Source organism: Echiichthys vipera (genome assembly GCF_963691815.1).
Source record: "Echiichthys vipera genome assembly, chromosome: X".
NCBI lineage: Eukaryota > Metazoa > Chordata > Actinopteri > Perciformes > Trachinidae > Echiichthys > Echiichthys vipera.
Window position 1 is genome coordinate 23,394,214 of NC_139825.1, and position 21,596 is coordinate 23,415,809.

The 21,596-nt window shown below is 39.3% G+C and overlaps 3 protein-coding genes across 5 annotated transcripts; all 3 read left to right on the forward strand.

Moving 5' to 3' along the window:
* Nucleotides 1-1,256: 1,256 nt before the first annotated feature.
* On the forward strand, nucleotides 1,257-6,638 carry zmynd10 (zinc finger, MYND-type containing 10; the record flags this gene model as incomplete). The annotated part of the gene is made up of 12 exons (XM_083939212.1): nucleotides 1,257-1,345; nucleotides 2,396-2,504; nucleotides 2,634-2,750; nucleotides 2,833-2,886; nucleotides 3,449-3,601; nucleotides 3,729-3,817; nucleotides 4,329-4,423; nucleotides 4,534-4,706; nucleotides 5,124-5,249; nucleotides 5,340-5,461; nucleotides 5,545-5,670; nucleotides 6,539-6,638. The coding sequence occupies 12 exons, from the start codon at nucleotides 1,257-1,259 to the stop codon at nucleotides 6,636-6,638; spliced, it is 1,353 nt and encodes a 450-aa protein (XP_083795338.1).
* A 710-nt stretch (nucleotides 6,639-7,348) lies between these two features.
* On the forward strand, nucleotides 7,349-16,810 carry LOC310965417 (ras association domain-containing protein 1-like). Of its 2 annotated transcripts, XM_083939003.1 has the most exons (7): nucleotides 7,349-7,583; nucleotides 8,595-8,950; nucleotides 10,137-10,261; nucleotides 15,682-15,786; nucleotides 15,876-16,161; nucleotides 16,446-16,561; nucleotides 16,649-16,810. In XM_083939003.1, exons 2-7 carry the CDS (start codon nucleotides 8,629-8,631, stop codon nucleotides 16,793-16,795), a joined length of 1,101 nt encoding a protein of 366 aa, XP_083795129.1. In that variant the 5' UTR covers nucleotides 7,349-7,583; nucleotides 8,595-8,628; the 3' UTR covers nucleotides 16,796-16,810. The 2 variants fall into 2 exon arrangements, with proteins under 2 accessions (XP_083795129.1, XP_083795130.1); XM_083939004.1 differs by lacking the exons at nucleotides 7,349-7,583; nucleotides 8,595-8,950; nucleotides 10,137-10,261 and adding an exon at nucleotides 12,976-13,440.
* A 953-nt stretch (nucleotides 16,811-17,763) lies between these two features.
* tusc2a (tumor suppressor 2, mitochondrial calcium regulator a) lies at nucleotides 17,764-21,322 on the forward strand. 2 transcript variants are annotated; one of them, XM_083939007.1, is made up of 4 exons: nucleotides 17,764-17,898; nucleotides 19,497-19,732; nucleotides 20,447-20,567; nucleotides 20,662-21,322. In XM_083939007.1, the coding sequence occupies exons 2-4, from the start codon at nucleotides 19,584-19,586 to the stop codon at nucleotides 20,725-20,727; spliced, it is 336 nt and encodes a 111-aa protein (XP_083795133.1). In that variant the 5' UTR covers nucleotides 17,764-17,898; nucleotides 19,497-19,583; the 3' UTR covers nucleotides 20,728-21,322. The 2 variants fall into 2 exon arrangements, with proteins under 2 accessions (XP_083795133.1, XP_083795132.1); XM_083939006.1 differs by lacking the exon at nucleotides 17,764-17,898 and adding an exon at nucleotides 18,276-18,372.
* The last annotated feature ends 274 nt before the right edge of the window (nucleotides 21,323-21,596 follow it).

Genomic DNA, 21,596 nt, shown 5'->3' on the forward strand with positions numbered 1-21,596 from the left:
TAAGATTTGGATAAAATTTGCAGCCACTTTAGAAGTTAGGTAGCGTTTCCTCACTGTTCTCACAGGGGCCTCCTGCTGATTGTAAAAAACACACAAAAGTGGTCAGATACAGCCAGGTCCACAACAGAGGGCGCCCCAATAGAATAGAAACCAGGTCCAAGGTACGCCCTCTGCTGTGGGTCGGCTGCATGACATGTTGTTTAAAATCAAGGCAGTTTAAAAGGTTTAAAAAGTCCCTGGACATTGAGTCTGAGGAGATATCCATGTGTAGACACCAGCTATTAAAATTCTGTTAAAAGTGGTGTGATAATTGATAAAACTCTGAAAATTTACCAATAAAATAAGTAGAAGACTGAGGTGTTATACTGTTATACAGAGAATAGGTGGGCTGCTGAAACCTAAGGCATGGTGCTCAAATGCTGAGTAGCTGTTAAAAAAAAGACTATTTACATACTAGTGTCAGGCTTTATAGGGTTTATTTTGTACAAAAGGGAAACTTGATTAATAAAGTAGATTATACCACAATGTTTCATTTTTTCCTTAAATCTTGAAAATCTCAAATTTTACATTTGATGTCCGTTTGTAGCCATAGAAACGAGCTTCAGGTTCAAGTACTTCACCAAGTGGATATAGAAGATCAAATATTGTCAACATTAGTATAGTTTTTTAGTAGTAGTATTGTCAACTAATGTTTTACCTTCATTTCATTGTTCGTTATTTCAAACAATTTCAAAAAATAAAATAAAAGCAAGTTTGACAAAACATAAAAAACAAACAAAACAAATTATTTGTAAATGAATGTCTCAATGAAAAGAAGCAAGAGGACGCCAAATCTTATTATTTCCTTATGAAACTCCTTATACTTAAGTACACCTATTTCCCTATGTACACCAAATTATTGTTATATTTTACCACATTTCAGAGGAAAATGTACTTTTAACACAACTACATTTGACCACATTACCATTGCTTCACATACTCTATTATGAAATCTGAAACATAAAGATTAAGCTACCCAGTAGTTTATTAAACTAAACTCGTGCATGTTGGTAGTGATACTCGCCGCTGGTTTTCCCTGAAGCTGCAGCGCCCCTCTCTGGCGACAGGAGGAACTGCGCTCGGTTTACAGTCACCATGGCAACCACAGGGAACGACAGGTTATCGCTTTTAGTTTTATAACGGAAACAACTCGACTGAAGAGTGAAGTTCTTCTTTTTCTAAACGTTATAGCTAGTTGAGTATTTCAGTGTAACGAAATGGACACGTCTGTAATTCTGCCTGTGGAAGCTGAGGGGTTTGTTCAAAGTCTGGACACTTTCTCTCTCAAAGAAGTGGGCTCTGAGAGGTAAGAGTGACTCAACGCTAGCCAACGTTAGCCACACTGAAGACGTTAAGCCTAACTTACACACAGAGGTGGAAAGTAACGATACATTTATATGGAGTTTTTTACTTTACATTTTCTGATACTTTATACACTTCTAACATACTCAAATATTGTTATTTTTACTCCACTAAGCCACATTTATAACGCCACTTAATAACGACGGGTTATTATGGATAAAGATAACACTTTATTGATCCCTTGGTGAAATTCACAAGCTGCCTGCCGGTATATAAAGTCTTTACAATTAGCTACACCTTCACCAGCTGCAACGTGATGAAGACATTAATACAGAGATCTTCAACAGGAGGTCCTAAGAGTTACTGCAGGAGGTCCGCCAAATTGTTTCATAATCTTTCCAGCGTATTTTTTATTAAAAGATGTGCCATCACAATTTATGTTTATCATGGACCTATGATATATCAATACATATATGAATATGTTAATAATGATCATTGTAATATCTCAGTATTGTATGCACCATAAAAAGCTGTGTGTATAGGCTTTAGACCACTCTAGCTGTTAGGCCCAATTTAATTTGCAATTCATTTAATACAATAATTTAAGTACGGGGTGTCTGCTTCATCTCTCTTTCAGCTAAGGGGTCATTGGCCTAAAAACGTTGAAGACCCCTGCATTAATACATCAATAAGTAATGAGTACTTTTACTTTTTAAACTATCTATCCAACCATCCCATAACTCCCTAAAATGTGCTGCAGAGACAGACATTCGTACTTTGTAATGGCCACTTCGGTGAAAATATATAGGTCTTGAGACATCCAAAAATACACAAAAAAGTTAGCAATGCATAATTATTTCTATAGCACCTTTCAACATCAAGGCGAGTCAAACATATGATGTAAAATATATGAATGAGTAAGATATAAGCAGACCGCAGTTTATTTTAGGTATGTAGTGCATATAAATTGAATAATGCTTCTCCAGTACAGTAAGCAGTTCATAAAGCCCTAACCCTCTGCTATTTCACGATTTTTCTCTTTATGTGTCGACAGGTGGTTCAGACAGCATGAGCACATCGTGAAACTTAACATGCAGGCAATACTGAATGCTTCTGCAATGCAAGACGAGTTTGTTAAGGAGCTTCTGGTGTTATATGGAAAGGTGACTGCTGCCCTACATGGCGTAAAAATTTCAGTGGCATTTGGACGCCCTGCAAAGACACTAGCATGATGATCACACTATGACAAGCTTTTATCTACAGTATGCCCCCCCCCCTCTCTCTCTCTTTAGATACCTTTTCTGGTCCATGAAATGATCCTGGTCGAAGTGTGGAAGCACAAAGTGTTCCCCATTTTATGTCAGCTGCAGGACTTTAATCCCATGAACACTTTTCATCTTTACATGGTGGTGAGTGTCAAATGGGACACAAAATGACAATCAGCTTGCAGTTCTCATAACTGACTTGGTGTGGATTTTGTCTCCTTCTTAGATCCACCATGAAGCCACCATCATAAACCTACTTGAAACAATAATGTATCATAAGGTCAGTGTGTACACAAATACATACCCCTGAATTATATTTATCTGCCTCATATTTAAGTGTTAAAAGCATGGATGTGATCACACAGCAAGGTAGTTTAGACTCTTTCTCTAAATATGCTTATAAACACTCTACTTGTGGACAGAAATGTCCCCACACACACACGGACGCGTACACACACACATAGAGAAACAGATACACACATACATACTCATAAAGACTACATGCATGTATGCACACAGACAGACCCAGAAAATTCTTTACACATATGTTGCATTGAATTAGGGAATATACACACGTGCACATATGCAACACAAAAAAAGGTAAATGATCACGTCACATGTATGAGAATGCCACTATTTATATGTGCTGCATTTAACTATTGTACTTTTAGTAATGATATGTTCTGACCTTTTTTAAACAAAAAAGCCTGAGCAAGGTTTACAAATTAGCCTTGACAAATAATCAGATATGCAACAGATATGTATCATTTATTTATCCTAACCTGTAAATACATTTAACAAAAAATAAATAAAAAGTTAAAAGTGTTTTGTGTATTTTGCAGGCTTCATGTGAGGCAGCTGATGACTCTGTTCTTGACTTGGTGGATTACTGCCACCGCAAACTCACCCTTCTGGCCAGCAAAGCGACCAGGGAGGGGGAAACAACTCATGAGCAACAAAATCTGAGAGTGACAACAGTTGTTTCTTCTTTAGAGGTACTGATAACTGAGATTGATGGGGCTGTCGTTGATTTTATTATTCAGTTTATTATTCAGAGTATTGCAGTGGAGTCTTTCTTTCTCTTAAACTGATCAGTCACATCATTCTTTTCACTTGGTGAAGGAGTTGCAGATGCAGAGTGCTTCACTGGAGTTTGAAATCTCCCTGAAGGCTGTCTCTGTGCTGCGCTACATCACTGATCACACCGAGAGGTACGGCAGCGCCTGGACCATCAATAAAGTTTAGGGAGTAGAAGCTTACAGGAGAAAATCTGATAAATCTCCCTATACTTTTAAGCATTTCCACTTCAAGTTAAACCATTTTAAATCTCTACACACATTACATTTGTTCCCTATCCTATCAACTGGGGTACCTGCAGACCCCACGGGTATACTTTTTGTCACATCTCACCGGTGCTTTATTCTATCATATAGATTGTAAACTAGTCTGTTCCTAATGACTTAAATTGCTTTCTGTTTCTTTTTTAATTGGTGATTTTAATCCAAACAGACTAGATACATAAAATGTTTTAATTGCATAACTAACAATGTTTTAAGAAGAAATACGTAAGTGATGGTTGTTTCTTACAGTGTCTTGTATGTTAAATATGTCAGTAGGATGAGGGTTTTGTTTATAAAAACTGAACAGATTTTTGCTGATCAGTTATGTGTTGTTTCAACGTTTCAGCTGACACAAGTAGAGTAAATATTTTTTTCTTTGCAGTATCAGTGTCATCAATCGCATGCTTTGCACCCATAACATGCCTTGCGTGCTTGTTCAGCTGATTGACTGCTGCCCTTGGAGTCGCTGTAAAGAAGGTATATCACACTTCTCGCATATCGGACGTGTCCTTCATATTTTTTGCACGTAAAAAATGAAAAATGTGAGCTTTTGATGCTTCATTCAATTGCATACTCTCTAACTGAAGGCAAGGTAGAAAAGTACATAAATGGAAGCTGGCAGAAGATCCCTGTTGAGGACCATTTAAAGATGACAAAACTAGATGGTCAGGTCTGGATTTCCCTTTACAATCTGCTGCTGAAGGAAGACTGCCAAAGGAAATATGACTTCAATAACTTCAACAAGAACCAGCTTCTAAAGGTATACTGTCTACAGATGAAATGCTGACTTTTAGTCCTTTTTAGCTGATCAATAATTTTAAATCATATAAATCAACTCCTCCTAAATCCAAGTAGCTACTGTATATTGGTTGTAAACTGAAGCTTAGGAAGTGTGTGAGTATCCGATCATTGTCGTCCAACATCATATCTGATCTCCTCGCTAGTTTTAACACAGATTCAGTTTCCATGGGGTTGTTTTGACTAAGATGTTTCCTCCCATTATACGCTTTCTCATCCTCTTCCTGTTGCATTAATTACATAACCAGAGAGAATTGTGCATCCTCCTGTATTCACGTTTTTGTGTATATAGTCTGCGTAACTCATTAAATTGTAGAAAAGCTGACATTGTTTTTGTTGCTGCGGTATTATTTGAGGGCTTATTGTTCATGTGCTACAGCTCCGAGGTTTCTTGACAGAGGTGCTGATTGATCAGCTGCCAAACCTGGTGGAGCTGCAGCGTTACCTGGCTCATCTGGCCATTTCAGACTCTGCCCCTCCAAAAAAAGAACTAATTTTGGAACAGGTACACACTCACACATGCACACATATCTCTATACATACCTACCTATGTCTTCTGTACATTTACACTCAGTTTGCTTTATGTATACTGTAGATCCCAGAAATGTGGGACCACATTGTGAGAAAGAATTCTGGGAAGTGGAAGGCAATAGCAAAGTATCAAGTCAAAGAAACTTTCAGCCCATCTGAAAGTGACCTGAGGCTGCAGGCACAGAGGTAATACTGAAAACACATGTCTGAGATACAGAAAAATCAATGCCATCCAACTTCTGTGATTATGATTGAGGTTTCCTTACTAGGTTGGCACAGATGTACAACTTGGATGTGATGGAGAGTTTACTCCCTGAGAAGCCAAAGTGTGGATCCTGTGGGAAAGATGCTTCAAAGCGATGCTCTCGTTGTCAGGGAGAATGGTACTGTCACAGGTAAGACATAGATAAGTAATGCAGATGCTGCTCTGGACTGTCGTAGTGAAGAGGGAGCGGAGCCTCAGGGCAAAGTTTGCGATTACAGGTTGATGCATTTTCCAGTCATCGCCTATCACCAGACTTCTCACAAATGTGTATTAGATTGGGCCCTCTCCATTCATTTTTTAATTTCAAGGGAGGTTAGTAATGGTGCAGTTCACAACAGCGAAACGTCAGAGCTCGGTGGAAAACAATGTTGGCCGGGTCACAAACCCGCCCCACATGAGATAAACAGTTGTGACCGGTCCGCCCAGGGACAGGTTGGCTGTATGTTAGAGGGGCCAGACCTTTCTGCCAGAACAAATGAAACATGAGTTTTGCAGATTTCTCTGGTTTCCAAGCTAATGATCACAAGCTTTGGGTAATGACTGAAATGATGAGAACGTGGATATAAGCTGCTGAATTTAGTTTCATGTGTCAACATCCGGATGGCCCTCAGAGAAAAACCGCTGCGCCCTCCAGTTGAAAGTAGCAAGTTGTTCTGAGGTTCTGACTAGGATGCCCCCCTGCAGAGTTATTCCACTTCCAACTGGGGGAAATGCAGAGTCAGACCCAGAACATGCTGGAGGGATAACAAACCCCAGATGGCTTCAATCACCCAGGAGCTGGTGGACGTGGCTAGGTGGAAGGATGGATGGGTTACCTTTAGCCTTCTGCCATGGCAACTATCAGGAAAATGGATGGATGTGTCTGTGTTTCTACTCAGACATAAAATTACATCTGATCCTTAACCATTAGACATACTTTCCTGTAATGCTTGAAATTGTCATAAATGTTTATGTTTCTGCTGATGTGAAGTATGGTTATCTTGTTGTTTTTTTCACAGAGAATGTCAGGTGAAGCACTGGTCCAAACACAAGACAGCCTGCCAGCTCCTGGCAGAGGCCACAGAGAACATCCAGAGGAATCTGCACATCAACAGCTAACAGACTGCTGAAGCTCATGCGGGACTGGTGACGGGAGATGAGAGTCACAAGATAATGGGAGAACAAATCTTCATGTGCATTATGCAAATTTCCAATCCCATACATATAAAATCTTTCTTTTAATGCAGGAAAAGTTTATGCCCAGTTAAAGAGTTGTTTGTTCCATTTTGTCTTAAATACTGTTTTGTTTTGTTTATGATAACCTCATGATATAGGCTACTGTTTAAATAATCATTTGTCTATTTAATGAAAGAGCTTTATACTTCTTTGCAGCAAATAAAATGCTTAATCTACTCTCCCTGCCTTGTCTCCTCGCCCATTGCTATTAAAACATGTAGGTATTCAAATGACCACAACATATACAGTATACATATACATATTATTTGTTGCTCACCTGAATCTTCTTCTTGGTCAATTATTCTGCTGTAAAGTTCAGATTTCAGCCTCCCTGAGTGCTGGATTGTCGACTTTCTGTCAGTAAGAACATAACAGGGTTGTCTGTATGTTTAGCACTTCTTTAGTAAATGAAACCCAGATCCATCATTACATTTGGAGACAGTGGTTGGAGGGGTCGGGGACTCAGCTGTGCTCCGGACTCAGAAGCACCCCCTATGTGAAAACATTCCGGATGTCGGTGCAGCTCAGTCTCATCTTACTCCGTTTTTTATGATAAGCTGCTTCCTCTTACAGCAGTCAAACTAAATCAAAAGATGGTGAGTGTGTTCAGGAGTGCTCTGATACCGCGGTTACTCTGATCTCACTGAAAAAGTAGGCGCTCCGGGCTCCGTCCGGTGATGATAGATTGTTTCCAGAGATGTAGCCGCGACTGCACACCTCCGTTACTTGGAAACCGTCAGAACATTTCAGCGGAAAGTTTTTTTCTTCGGATGGAAGAAGTCTCGAGAGAAAGCGGTTGCCACGGGGCTGTTTTCTCCCCGATTTGGGGTAAGTCAGACTGAAGATTTTTATTTTACTTTGACGTTTCAGAAGTGATCGGTTTGATTTATGAAGTCTGCTGTTGTCATGCTCTGAGCCCTTGTGATGTTGTTTCATTTACAAGAGTTAAAGATACTCACGTTTTTTTTAACAGTTCAGGATATTTCAAAGGCTACATTAACATGTTACAGTAAAGGGTTTTACATTGAGACCACAATGGCTACTTTCTGAACTACACATTATATACTGTAATTACTTCTAGAGTAGGCTATGTAAACCATCGTGCCAAATACAAAACATGGTTACTAAAAATAAATATAAAACAGGCCCATAATGTCTGAATTCTGGTTTAACAAACATTATAAACAGCTACTTAGTCCGTCATATAGCAAATCTAACTTTTACTAGAGTAGCCCTACTGTAGTATTTCCATATTGCGCTTCTATACTTGTAGGCTACTGCATTTAAGAGTAAAATGTAGGCTACATATTTATTTATTTTTTTACATCTGTACTCTACAGAATAAGATCAGTTAATAAAATATGATGTATTGACACAATTTTAACGAGCTGATGCTGAAGATGAGCACCACCTTGACAGGCTATAAGATTAACAGTCTGTTTACATGACAAACCTTCAGTAATAATAATCCAGTGATATAATATGTAAAAGGCACAATTCTGCTGCATAATGAGTACATTTAGCTAAAATTCTGTATGCAGGATGTTAGTGTTATCACACTTACAATCAAGTATTTTTAAATTGTGATATTATTGCATTTAAGTGTATGCACTCTTCTGCATATTATTGCATTTATAAGGTGTCTGCACTCTTCTGCCACCACTGTATTCTAGTTCTTATAGGTTTTTTTTGTTAGATAGAAAGTCTAAAATGGAATCCCCTAAAAACAAATTTTGTTCTAATAGAGCAGAGACACCATTCAGAATCTAGAGTCATATGGAAACCTTTTGTTTAAACACTGCAGGTACGAGTGTGTTATTGTGTTTATCTGCCCATCAGTGACAATGGAGGAAGCCAGGCTCTGAGTGATACAATGTCTTGGGGGGAGCTCATTGAGCTCCGTGACCTGAGGCCGGACAGAGAGCAGATAGAGCTGACACATGGCACTCTTTCGCCCTGCTCACCTCCACGTCTGGAGAGAGCCAACGCACTGAGGATCAGCCCGGGGAAGGTCCCAGACCTGCTGAGCCGGGTGGGCATCATCAGAGTCCTGAGCAGCACTCAAGACCCCCAGCTCCCTGAGGAGAAGGGAGAGGGACACAACTTTCAGCCCTGCAGCCACACTGCGCCCACATGGTGCGACCTGTGTGGAGACTTCATCTGGGGCCTGTACAGGCAGAGCCTGCGGTGTGTCAGTGAGTAGGATGTTTGTGCGCCTGGGTGTGCATGTGTGACTGCCTCTGTGCATATGTATGATCATAGCTAGAGTGAGAGTGGGAGGAAATTTGGTCAAACAGAAAGATTTAGCTACCAAAGTAGGTGCAGGCCAAAACAACCCTGAAATCATAACTGTATTTTCTTGGTTTGTGAGGCCATAAATGTTCTCAATGTTGATAATTGTCTTTGAAGAAACAATATCAAACATGCAGTTAAGTAGTTTTCGTGGTGTGATCATATCTGGTCTCATGATCGGCTTCACACCTGTATGCTGCCCTTGCTCAAGACTCATCTTAGAGTTGCAGTAGTTGAACTTCCTTTTCATCAACTGAAACCCACTGAAATATAGCCGCGGTTTGTGTAAAGCTTTGAGTGTGCAGGAAAAAACAAGCCTCTTAACAGTAATCTAAATAAATGACAACAATCAAATCACAATTGACAATGATAATAACATTTATTTATAGGACACCTGAGGTTTTGTATATCTTAGTTCTGTTTTATTTTACAGTGGCTTGCTAATTGTGTATCTGAAGACAAGTGCTTTATTTATTTATTTATGTAGGCTATTTATACTATATGCAGTAGCCACTTAACCCAAAGCTATAGTTTGTATGATAAAGAACAGTACCAGAACATTTGTTTTGATTGGATTGAAATCTGGTACGGACAAATTTATGACAAGTATCTTTACAACTTTTTCAATTTTTAGATCACACATTGAATGTTTTCCATACAAAATACTTTTTTTACACTGCATATGTATGAATAAATATATCATATGATATTCAACTTGTTATGAGTTCATAGTTACCAAATATTTGATAGTGCTCCTTGTAGATTCTGAGATACAGCCACTTCTAATCATACTTTATTTACATGTGATTACTGTTTTTTCCTCAAATGTAATGGGAGTATACAGAAAAAGACCGATTTTGTCAATTCTGCTGATTATAATAGTCCAGTACAACACCACCTTTACCTGGTACCTCCAAAACAAACATAAATTTTGAATTTACACTTTTTTAACAATGTCTGCTATATTGCAGTGGAAAGCCAACAGTAACTGCAGTGACCAGTAATGGCCAGAGGGGGACGTCCCCATTGAGAACTGCACTCAACAGTGTGTTTGTGTTTGTCAAACTCTGTGACTTTCCGCACTTACAGATTGTAGATTCACGTGCCACTACCGCTGCCGTGCTCTGATCCGGTTGGACTGCAGGTGGGACCGAGGCTCTGTAGCTGACCACACATGCGTTGTGGAGCACACCATAGAAACAGACACAAATGTGGTAAGAACCTTTACATTTGGCAGTATGACTGGCTTAGTGTCACTTCTTCAAATGTATCTCACAATCAAAGTGGTGGGTTGTAGTTGCTGTTTACTTTTGCATTTTACAGCATCTTCAACATCAGGAAGTTCTTACCATATTGTGCCACTATGGTTACCATTAAAAGTTACATGATGAGTGAGGGAACTGGCAGCTTCTAGCCTCCACTTTGACTGTTACATTATTTTCTGCCTGGTTGTTCTGCTGGACTGTTTTACGGAACAAAAAACAGTTGTCTAATGGTCAAAAAATGGGAACCATTTACAAGGCAATAAAGACAAACTGTTAATGCAGTTCCACTAACTGCAAACTGGGGAAGTTTGTTGATGTTGAGAAACCAAATGTTACAGGTTACACCTTTTGCAAGATCTGGTTCAGTTTATTAAATTACTACACTGAAAAAAGCTGTTTGCAGAGTCCTTGAGCATGCTGTTAAACTCAACAACAAAGTTAAATCATAAAAATCACATGCGATTTAAAGTATAATTAATGTATCATTAAATGTGTTTGTTTTAGTTGTAGAGTTTTATGTCTTCGCTTTTTGTAAGGGCATACCAAGTGGTTAAAAGAAAACAAACATTGTAATTTACCCTATCCAGAAAAACAGACACATAAAGTGAAGTCCTGGCTGTGGTACATCTAAAAGCTTACAAAAGTAATAACCCTAACTGTGCTTTTCTGCACCACAGTTTTATTTATAACGAGGGGAGTCAAGGCTATGAGCCAGTAGTTGTTGAAGGCAGCTGGGTTTGGTCTCTTAGTATCAGGTTTAATCAAACACCTGTTGCTTATCAAAGGACGACTGGAATGTTAAAACTTTAGAAAGCTGTTCAGCAGAGTAGGAATACATGTCTACTTTAGATATGTTCTTGGTGCTTTGGCATTTTCCAAAGCAGACATTTTTAATTGATGTAGTTCAGGAAAAGCACAGGTGGAAGTAATATACCAGAGCCATAATTAATTTTATTAATAACATGTGTTACTAAAATGTCTTCACTGAACACATTGCAACAAAGCAAACTAACAAAAAACATGCAAGATAAAAGAACATCTAATCATTTAAAAGTCTGTTCCTAAGTATTCCCTGCCGATACACATTAACCAATACTTGTGCTGATATCCAAAAAGATATATGACCAACCCCTCGGCACGAGATAAAAAACATTGAGGACTGTCTTCACCAGTTGGTGTTTGACCCTTGTTCATTTAAATAAAAGGACACGCATATTTCGGATGAACAACATAAAAAAGAGGATTATTTCTCTTTCTCAAAATTAGGGATGTCACAATATCAGACTTTGTTATCACAATGATTATCAGAGAAAATAACATGTGATTTCATGGTTAATAATCAGGGAATGTATTATTCGACACTGTGGAAGGAATAGGACACATGCATTATTTTGTTCCTATTACTTCTAATTGAGGGTTCAGCACATACTCATGCAAAAGCCCTCTTTTTCCAAAAAATAAAAAAAAATTTAGACTATATCTCACTTCCTCTCACCACATCTACATGAATCTATTTTATGCCACATGACAAAGAAACTGTATTTATTATGAATTACTGGATCCACCTAGGCAGGTCAGTTTCTGCCAACGATACCAATCTGGCACATTAGATCAGATCTTAATTATTTTTATTGGATCAGCTGTCCAAAACTCTCCAAAAGGTTTTATTTATTTATAACAAAACAAAACAGAGATAGCCCAATTGGTTCAGTATGCGCCGGGTCAAACATATCGGAGCTATTTCTGAGTATTAAACGACTTGTTTGTTGACCACTCTTTACAAGTCAGAATCTTGTTTATTGATACAAGTGAAAGACCATTGAGTTGCATTATGGGAATCGTAGGACCCAGTGTTTTGAGAGCTGCTAGACAGTAAAACTTAGGATATCTCAGCCTCTGCTGATTTGATTTTGTTTTCTTATTTTATCTTCGTCTTGGGAGTTCCCTGGAAGTCTAATAATCGATGGACTAATCCTCAGTTTCTGCAAAGGACTTATCTCTAATGGATTCATTGATTAAATGCTGTGTGGAATTTGGGGATGTGCAGGATTTCATCACTCAAGCTTCTCAAACTAGATAAGGGAAAAATGTAAGTTTTAGGATTTATGTTTGGTGCCTATACGTCCAACATCTTTAGGACATGGCGATTGAAATAGAGAGCATTGGGCATTGTTTTACCGAACAAGCACAACGTATCGCAATTGCTTATTCAATGAGTTATTTCTGTTTTTTAAACTGCATTTTAAAGTAGATTTACGCTCTCATTTATTTAGGAAGTCATTAATGCATTTTAAATGATGTATTGACATGAATCCATGTCCCTTGAGCTTCTCCATACATACTTTACAGCTCATAAATTGAAGAATAATAAGATGTTGTCTCTGGATGTGTGTGTGGTGGTGGTGTGACCACGCTGACCTATCATCACATGACATATTCCGCGGGGAAGGAGCAGCGGCAGCCTCCGTGGGAGACAAGGGGGAGGGTGGGATGAAGCCTTTGGTATTTCCCTTCGCCGTCCAATCGCGGGCGGCTGCGGTGGTTTTGTGTATTTTCCAAACTCAACTCAACGGTCCCTGGGTGGGGCATCGGCGGGGGGAAGGAAGCGAGACAGCAAGGGCGGGGGCCTGAATATACATCCTGTTTCACACAAGACAGTTTCTGCATTGGAAACGTGGCCCGGCAGAAGTTAGAGAGGAAAAAAAGTCAGTGGTATTTTGCCGATTAGACAGTTTTTTTTAATCAAGGCGCTACACAGATATTTCGTCCACTGAGAGATTAACCGTTAACCGTTGCAGTCAGCCGTTTATTGCCGTTATTTAGCTCTAACATTCTGTTGCCTAAGTTAGGTTATCTGTTGAGCTAACTCACACTTTGTAGTCGTCTTATCTTAAGTTCTCATTGTTGACTCAGGTATTAAAGGTATTTTTTACCGGTTAGTCAGCATGACAAGCGCGACTAGCAGCTCGGACAAAAGTCCCTCCTTCGAGAAGACCTGGGGCAGCTCCACCAGCAGCGGCTACTGCAGCGACGAGGAGCCCGACTCCGAGTTCGAGCAGTACTTCACCGCCAGGACATCTTTCTTCCCCAAAACCCGGAAAACTAACGTTAAAGCTACCGTAAAGCAGGTGAGAATTAAAACAAGTAAACTCATTAAAACATTAGGCTCTAATAAAAAAGAAGTACTGCCTTCAATCTAAAAAAAAGGGGAAGTGAGACCAGACATTGGTGATGGGTGGTTGATCATAACTACCATAACATACTCTCGCGTTGTTTGGAATTTTTACTCTCTGGCAGTTTTTGAGGTTATCATAACTACCCTAATTTAACTCTCGCGTTGTTTGACATTTCTACTCTCTTTGACAGTCTCCTGGTCTGTAGCTTTTGTGTGTTTTGCTCAAGGGCACCTCAGCAGAGAGGTTGCTTGCTAATAAGTGAGCATGCTGGCTAAAAAGGGTGGAGTTGTGCAAATCTATATTAAAAAGTACTGTCTTCATCTAAAAAGGGAAGTGAGACCAGAGAGAAGGGTGATGGGTGGCTCGTCATAACTACCCTAACTTAACCCTTGCGCCGTTTAACAGTTCCACTATTTTTATTTGAATTTATTCACACTTGTAGGAGGTCAAAGGCCAGTGTGTAGTGCTCAGCAGCACCCCTGATGTGCTGTGCGTTTTGCTCAATGACACCCCAGCAGAGAGGATGCTTGCTAAGTGGAACATGCAGGCTAAAAAGGGTGGAGCTCTGACTCCAGTTTTGAGTAAACAGACTTGAGTTGTGTGAGCATGTCAGCACTTGGAAATATAAGTTGGCTGGTTTTGCCGTAGAAACACAAAAGTGCTGCTGCATGTTTTTCTATTGTAACCTAACAGACCCACAGCTGAACTCAGGCTGAGAACAACACTACATTTCATATCTGGTGACGCACTGACACTTCTCAAGTTTCCAGACAAACCCACACCATTCATTGACTATTCAGGTTTTTCATACTAATTTCTCAATCACAGATGAGTCACATATTGTTTTGGGATTGTTCAGTTTCTGTTCTCACCCGCACCCACTCTGGTTCAATGTTCTGTATTGAGAAACAGTTTACTGTAAAACTCAGTGACATTTACCATTATCTTTCTGTATTATCCTGACATTTTTGAAATTTAAATTATTGACACTGTCAGCTCTGTCATCGTGGATATGTAGAGACACAGTTGCATATAAATTTCCTCCTACTGTTACCGTATGGGAGAGCATGGCATATTGATTTATTGACTTGTTAACAGGAGCGTATTAACTCTGCAGTCTTTCAATCTGCCTAAGGATTTCTACTATTGATCTTGTTCTGCTTGACATCCATTAAAAAGCTATGCAGTCCTTTTTAAAGCTGGCAACTATGCCTGGTTTGTTTTTTATCAGACAATCTGGGGTCATGAAAATACATTGAGGCGGGTAGAGTCGGATACATTTTCTGCTTTATTGTACTAATGGAAAAATCTGAGAAGTATCAATGAAGCATCTATAGGTGCTGGATACTGATATCTTGATTTTAGTCCATGAGAAACCCCCCTGCTCATACCACAAGGGACTAGCTGGAGTACAGAACAGAAATACATTTGTGTTTCTTCACAGTTCACAGACTTTTCTTTCTGTACAGGAAATCCCAATAGGTCACTACACTCAGGAAAAGGCCTAATTGAGCTAACGGTCATGCAGATTGTAAAGAGGCCAAATGTGCATGACTGAAACATGACTGCGATTTTGCGGTTGATGAGGGCAGCTGACTTCACAGGATGTGTCTGTAAAACAAGGGAGGGCATTGTCTGTCCTACTTGTGAGAGCCGGAGAGGGGAGGCTATTTTTACATGAATACCAAGTTGAGGAATGCAATGCAGAACCGTTAGTTGCAGTCATTACTAACAGCTGCAAGTTGCACATACCCCCTCCTTCCTCTGTCCCTCCTCACATGGACGGATGAACAGGATTGGGCAGAGCTGACATCATCGTTATTTGCCTTTGCTACGTTGTCAGGAAGTTGAGAGTCTGATGCAACCGGCGCTCATAGTGTGGCTGTTTGTAATCCTCTTTTTATACATTAAGCAATATTTTTTGGAAGAAGAACTCATTCAAATCACATTTGGATCCAAACACAGTTGCTTTGACATGATAGCTCCACACCTTCTTTGAACATGGTGTTAAAATGTGTTGCACAATCCTGGCTTCCTACAATAAAAACACACACTCTCAATACCTGAGAAACTTGTTTTGATACTTAGAATGTTTTCATACACAGCAGCATGTTTTCCCATATAAATGAGAGTTTGGAGGTGAGCACTGACACCTGGTGGTCTAACACTGCCACTCTTCACTGTCCCCTCCAGGATGAACAGACTGAATGGGGAAAGCAGGAGCTGACAACTGCGGATATTCAGCAGAAGGTGAAGGAATACAACGCTCAGATCAACAGCAATCTGTTCATGAACATGGTAAGTAGTGATGAGTCACAACAGATCAATGCATTTTAATGTAAAGGAGCTTTTTATTCAGTGTAACATTTAAAATTTTTTCTTAACAGAACAAGGATGGTTCTTACACTGGCTTTATAAAGGTGCAATTCAAGTTGGCGCGACCTGTGTCAGTTCCACCTCCAAAGAAAGGGGTTCACGATGCTGGAGGGAGGAAGGCTAGCGGAGTGAAGCGCCGCACCTCTTTCTACCTTCCAAAGGACGCATCCAAGCACCTGCACATAAGCTCACGCACTAGTGCTCGAGAGGTCATCGAGGCTTTGTTGAAAAAGTTTACTGTGGTGGACAATCCTGGCAAGTTTGCCCTGTTTGAGCGCAGCGAGCGCCATGACCAAGGTATTAGTCCTGTTTAATTATGTTTACACATAAGGCTGAGCGAGATGATCAGTATCTTTTGGTAATTCAGTAAATAAATAGTGAATGAAATAACCATATGGTAAAACCTATATTTGTATACTCCTGTGTGAATAAAATACGGAACATTTCCTTATGTTATAAGAAGTTTTTAAATTGCTCTGAGGATATATCCTCCAGCCCTATTTATATTCCTTATTTACTTATTTTAAATCAAAATGTGCATGCAGCACACTTAATTGAGTCTCTTTGTCTGCCTCTTTCAGTTTATGTTCGCAAGGTGTCTGATGATGAGCGTCCTCTCCGTCTGCGTCTCTGTGCCGGGCCCAATGAAAAAGTCCTCAGCTATGTTCTGAAAGAGAATGAAACTGGAGAAGTCAATGTAAGTGCTACATGAGTATGAGAATCAAAACCATGTGTTTAGTTTATGAACTGTACGTACTCTAATGTGATTTTTCTCTCTCTACAGTGGCATGCCTTTTCCATGCCTGAGTTGAAAAACTTCCTGCGCATTCTGCAGCGTGAAGAGGAGGAGCATGTGAAGCAGATAGTGCAGCGGTACGCCCTGGCCCGCACTAAGATGCGAGAGGCTCTGGTTGGCTCGACTCCCGGCTGAGACGACTCTGCACTCGGGGTTAATCGTGCACCTCTTGGCTGGACAGTCACCTGAAGATGAACCAGTCATCGCTGCATCCAAAGATCCCAGATAATACAACTCAAAACGCCTCTTGGGTGAACGAGAGTGTGAGACAGGGCGCAAGACAATGAGAGAGAGCTAGCGCGAATGTGCGTGTGAAATGATGCGAGAGATGAGAAGTGCCTTACACCTAGAGAGTCTGATGTGCCTGAGAGTATGAGTTGAGAGAAGTGACTACTGGCAGATGAGACATTGGTCGTATCCATTCATGTGTATTGGGTACCATCTGATTATCCTGTGTACCTCAGCTGTGTCACTTTAACTTAAAAGCAAATGTTAGTGATGGGTTTGGCTTTTTTAGGTATTAAAAAACATGTTGATTATACATTTGTAGCTGAAGTCAAGCTGTAATTTAGCTGATAATCATACGTCTGGAAGTTACATTCCCTTTTATTTTTCCAGAGTATTAAAATTGTAACATAACCAATTATGACATTACTGCCAAGTTTAGATAAACTCAATCTGGTCCTTGAACTGCTTTAATAATTCCTAAATAGACATTTTTTCTTTTATCCTGTCGGGAAGTTAAATACACATTTGTTGCTGAAAGGGATTTGGATTTTCATTTGACCCAAGCTCAAAAATGCTGCCATGTCCTCTCAACACCCCTGATGGGTGAAACTCTTTTTTTATTTTGCTGTCAAATTGTGAGTTTGACTGATGTATGGACATATGTATGCAATTATGAATGTCAGAGAGCAGTGTCACTCTGGTTGACTGGAATCTTGAATGAATATTGGTATACATGTGTTTCACTGGAAGCTGCTTGTCATTCCTTATATCTTTCTTTTCCTGTCCTTTTTAAAGAAAATGTCTGTCTTCTGTTTCTCAGTTTACTATCCATTGTATTTGTCTATGCAACATTTTTATATGTTGAAGCAACAATTCAAAAATGCCGTGACAAATGTGCACTGCGTTCAGTAAAGAATTTCCCAGTTTTAAAATCCTTTTTTGTATTTTTTCAGATATGAATGGTAAACATCACAAAGGGCTAAAGTCAAACTGTTGCCCCATTCAACATGGTACGCAAAACAATTACAATTTGAGACCTAGAGTTAAATGCTTTAAATCCAACCATTATTTAAATTATAATAGTAATAGTATTATTATACTATTAATAATTATAATAATAGTAAGTGTATTTGACATAGCACCCTTTTACAGATAAAGTCACAAAGTGCTTCACGTGATAAAAATATTCAGATAAGACCCCCAACCTAAAATGAGCAAGCACAAAATAAAGACCAATGGAGATGAAATTAAACTATTCAAAAGACGTACAAGCATGAGACTAAAGCCATTTTAAGCAGGACACTAACGTCCCTAAAATAAGTAATTGTCGAAATGTTGTGCCTAAGCCTAACTGAGGGAGCCGCCTCTCAGTCAGATCAGCTGATCACATCATCATAAGGACCAAAACAGCTAACAACACTAGTGCAACGTAGCCGGTGGTAAAAGTTATAAAATGACATGGCGATTTAATACTGTATAACAAGGTAGGATATTCACCAAAGAACACGTTTAAACGTATTGTTTTTGTTTGGTGAAGGACAGGTTATAATCCCGCTTGTGCTTAGGAGTCATTATCTGGTTTGTCGAGCGTGTTATCATTTAGCTGTTGTAGCTAACCTGCGTCAGTTGCAGAAGCTAACAGGCTAACTCACCTAAATAAGCAGGTACCGTTAGCCACAGTTAGCTACCTATTATTAGCCACATTGGACTGGTATGAAGAGGGTGCTGTTATGATACATATAGTGTGCATTAGACATAAAAACGGTTGTTTTATACGTTAATGTGGCAATGTAACTAATTTAATAATCAGACTGCATGCGTCTCAGGTTCGGTAGTTTCATGTAAAGCTAACAATATGACGTCGGCGTTCAATATCACCGCCTGGACATGTTGGGTTTGTGAGCTAATGTGTATATTGTTTTAGATACTTTCAACTTATTTAAGTGTTAAGATATATTTGTTTTACCTTAGCACCTTAAAACAGTTATCATGTATCACATTGACATTGACGTCAGCTGTGCATCAAATGTAGTGCTCTAATCTTCAACAGGGTGTCCTCAACATTATCATGAATATAACGTATTATTAGCAAAGATAAGTTTGTGGAAAAAAACAAACAAATATATTTACACAACCCTGATAACAGGCTTACTGACTTATAGGAAAGGTAGCCACTAAGCTAGCCATGCACAGATACAGTTGAGCTGAAGGATTCAATGTCCCTTCATAATGTATGTTTAACATTAACATATGATGTATAAATATATGAATATGTTAATGATGACCATTGTAAAATGTTAGTATTGTGTGCCATAAAAAGCTGTGTGTACAGGCTTTGGACCACCTAAGCTGTCAGGTCCAATTTAATATGCAACTCAATTTAATACAGTATTTGTTGTAGGGGGTGTCTGCTTCGTCTCTTTCAGCTAAGGGGTCCTTGGCATAAAAAAAAGAAGACCCCTGATCTAATGCATTATGGTCATTCCTCGACACAGCATTAGATCCCCCTAGTTAACAGTCACATACTAAACAAATGGTGCTTTCCAGTAGACAGCAGAGTCACACTATTGGGAATGTTATCTTACTTTGTGCGCTTTTTACTTTTCAGATCTTGGCTTTGGCAAGGAATTGAGTGTCTGGCCACCAACCAGATTGAATGCTTTAACTGGAGACTAACTATGTCTTATCTCTGAGAATGGGAGGAAGCGGATCCAAAGCCAAAGGTGTCTGGCCTTTCTCAGGCAGTGGAGCAGGAGGGGATTCAGCTAATGATGGGAATGAGCAGTCTGTGGCCCGTCTCAAAGGTTCCAGAAATGCAACACCGTTTGTTTTTACCAGGAGGAGGTAAATAATGCATAATGAGAAAATGGTTGAGTTAACCCAAATTCCAACATATTTTCTTACATATCCCTAGTGGAAGTAGTTTGGTCATTTTATATGAGGTTTTAGAGATGTCGATATCTGGGAAATACAATGTAGATGAACGGTAAGGCATTTTAAACCTCTATTATATATTTTGGAAACTACACAAAAATGACACAAAACAAGAGGAGAGAAGGAGATGTGGAACAACATGCAGCAAAGGTCTGATGGTAGATGGAACCGGGGAAGCTTGCAGTTCATGGTCTGCGCCCTTACCCCTATGCCACCAGGGCATCCCAAACAAAAATAGCCCAAATTAAATTGTATGAGGATTGTACTGAGTTTCGGAGGCAGATCAGTTAAATTGAATATCTTCATTATTCATCCAATTAAGAAGAGTAGATAGCAGAGCACATACAGCTCAATAAAGCATGAAATAATACAACAAATAGATAAACGTTTAAAGTGCATAGTAACAGCTAAAAGTGCTACATGTTAGGTCCATCGGTCAGTAGTGGGAAGTGGTGGTGGGAATCTCAAAACCTCTTAAACTTGGCTGGATGCCACTGGGGGAAGGTGAGAAAATATATGATAGTGTTTTGGGGTAAGCTGACTTAATAATATTCACTTAACTCTGATCTGGTGTAAGTTTCCTCTTTAAGTTTTGAGACTGATGTTTACTTGCTGTGTTGGCAGTTCTCTGTACTATGACGAGGACGGCGACCTTGCCCATGAATTCTATGAAGAGACGGTGGTGACAAAAAACGGCAGAAAAAAGTCCAAGTTGAAGAGGATCCAGAAAAATCTGATTCCACAGGTGAGCTATAGGGTCACATTTTGGCAGTGCTGATCAGGTTGAAGGATTATTCGGACCATTTGTCAATTTTAATATTTATTCAATTATTTTCTAGGGGATTGTGAAGCTCGACCTCCCCTGTATACATGTAGATTTCCCCATCGTCCTCTGTGAGGTGTGAAAAGTTGTACAGGACTGATCTACTATGAAGTGCAGTCACAGGAAGTCTTCTCGGAGCAACGTCTTGTCCCAGTGTCGGGGCGGTTACAGTGGAGACTTGAGCTGTGGTCTGGAGAGAAAAAGGAAAATTCAATCTTTCATATATTGAATTAAATGTTATACATTTTGAATTCAACTATGGTCAGAGAGTGTCCTGTTCACAAAAAAAACATATTTTGATATTCACAAAAGTAGTGTTGGTTCAGGGTGTGTCCACTACCCAGCTGATATGTAAGCAGTAGAGAATACATCAAATTAAGTTGTATTTCTCTTATGAGTTTTTTGCAGGGAAAAACATCTGTGATGTGAAAAGGCTTTAACGGGTTTATGCCTTCTGTGAGACGTAGAGTGAAACTGTATGTGTCTTTGTATGTGTACATGTGTGCACTTAGGTATGTCTGAATGAAGGATTGTGAAATTTACTGTATATATGGTCATGTTCTGTATTGTCACGTCTGAGTCTGTCTGTTACCAGGGCTCAGACCTGCACTAGTGAACATAATGTATTGTAAATAATATCAGATTTCTTAGTTGGAAATACTTGAATAAATGGTTTACTGAGATGAAAATCTTGACTCATGAAATGTTCTGTTATGTTTGTTATGACCTCTTTATGCTAAGATAAACTAGCCAACTGTTAACGCCGCCTTCATATTGAATGCACAAACATAAGTTATATCAATCTCTACATCTCAACAAAAAAGAAAGATATTTCCCAAAATACTGAATTATTCCTTCAAGTACCAGTCAAAAACTATCCAGACAGTTTGTGAATGGACAAGTGAATGTACAAGTTTAGATTGCATTTAGTCACGCAGTCTTGATCGGCGC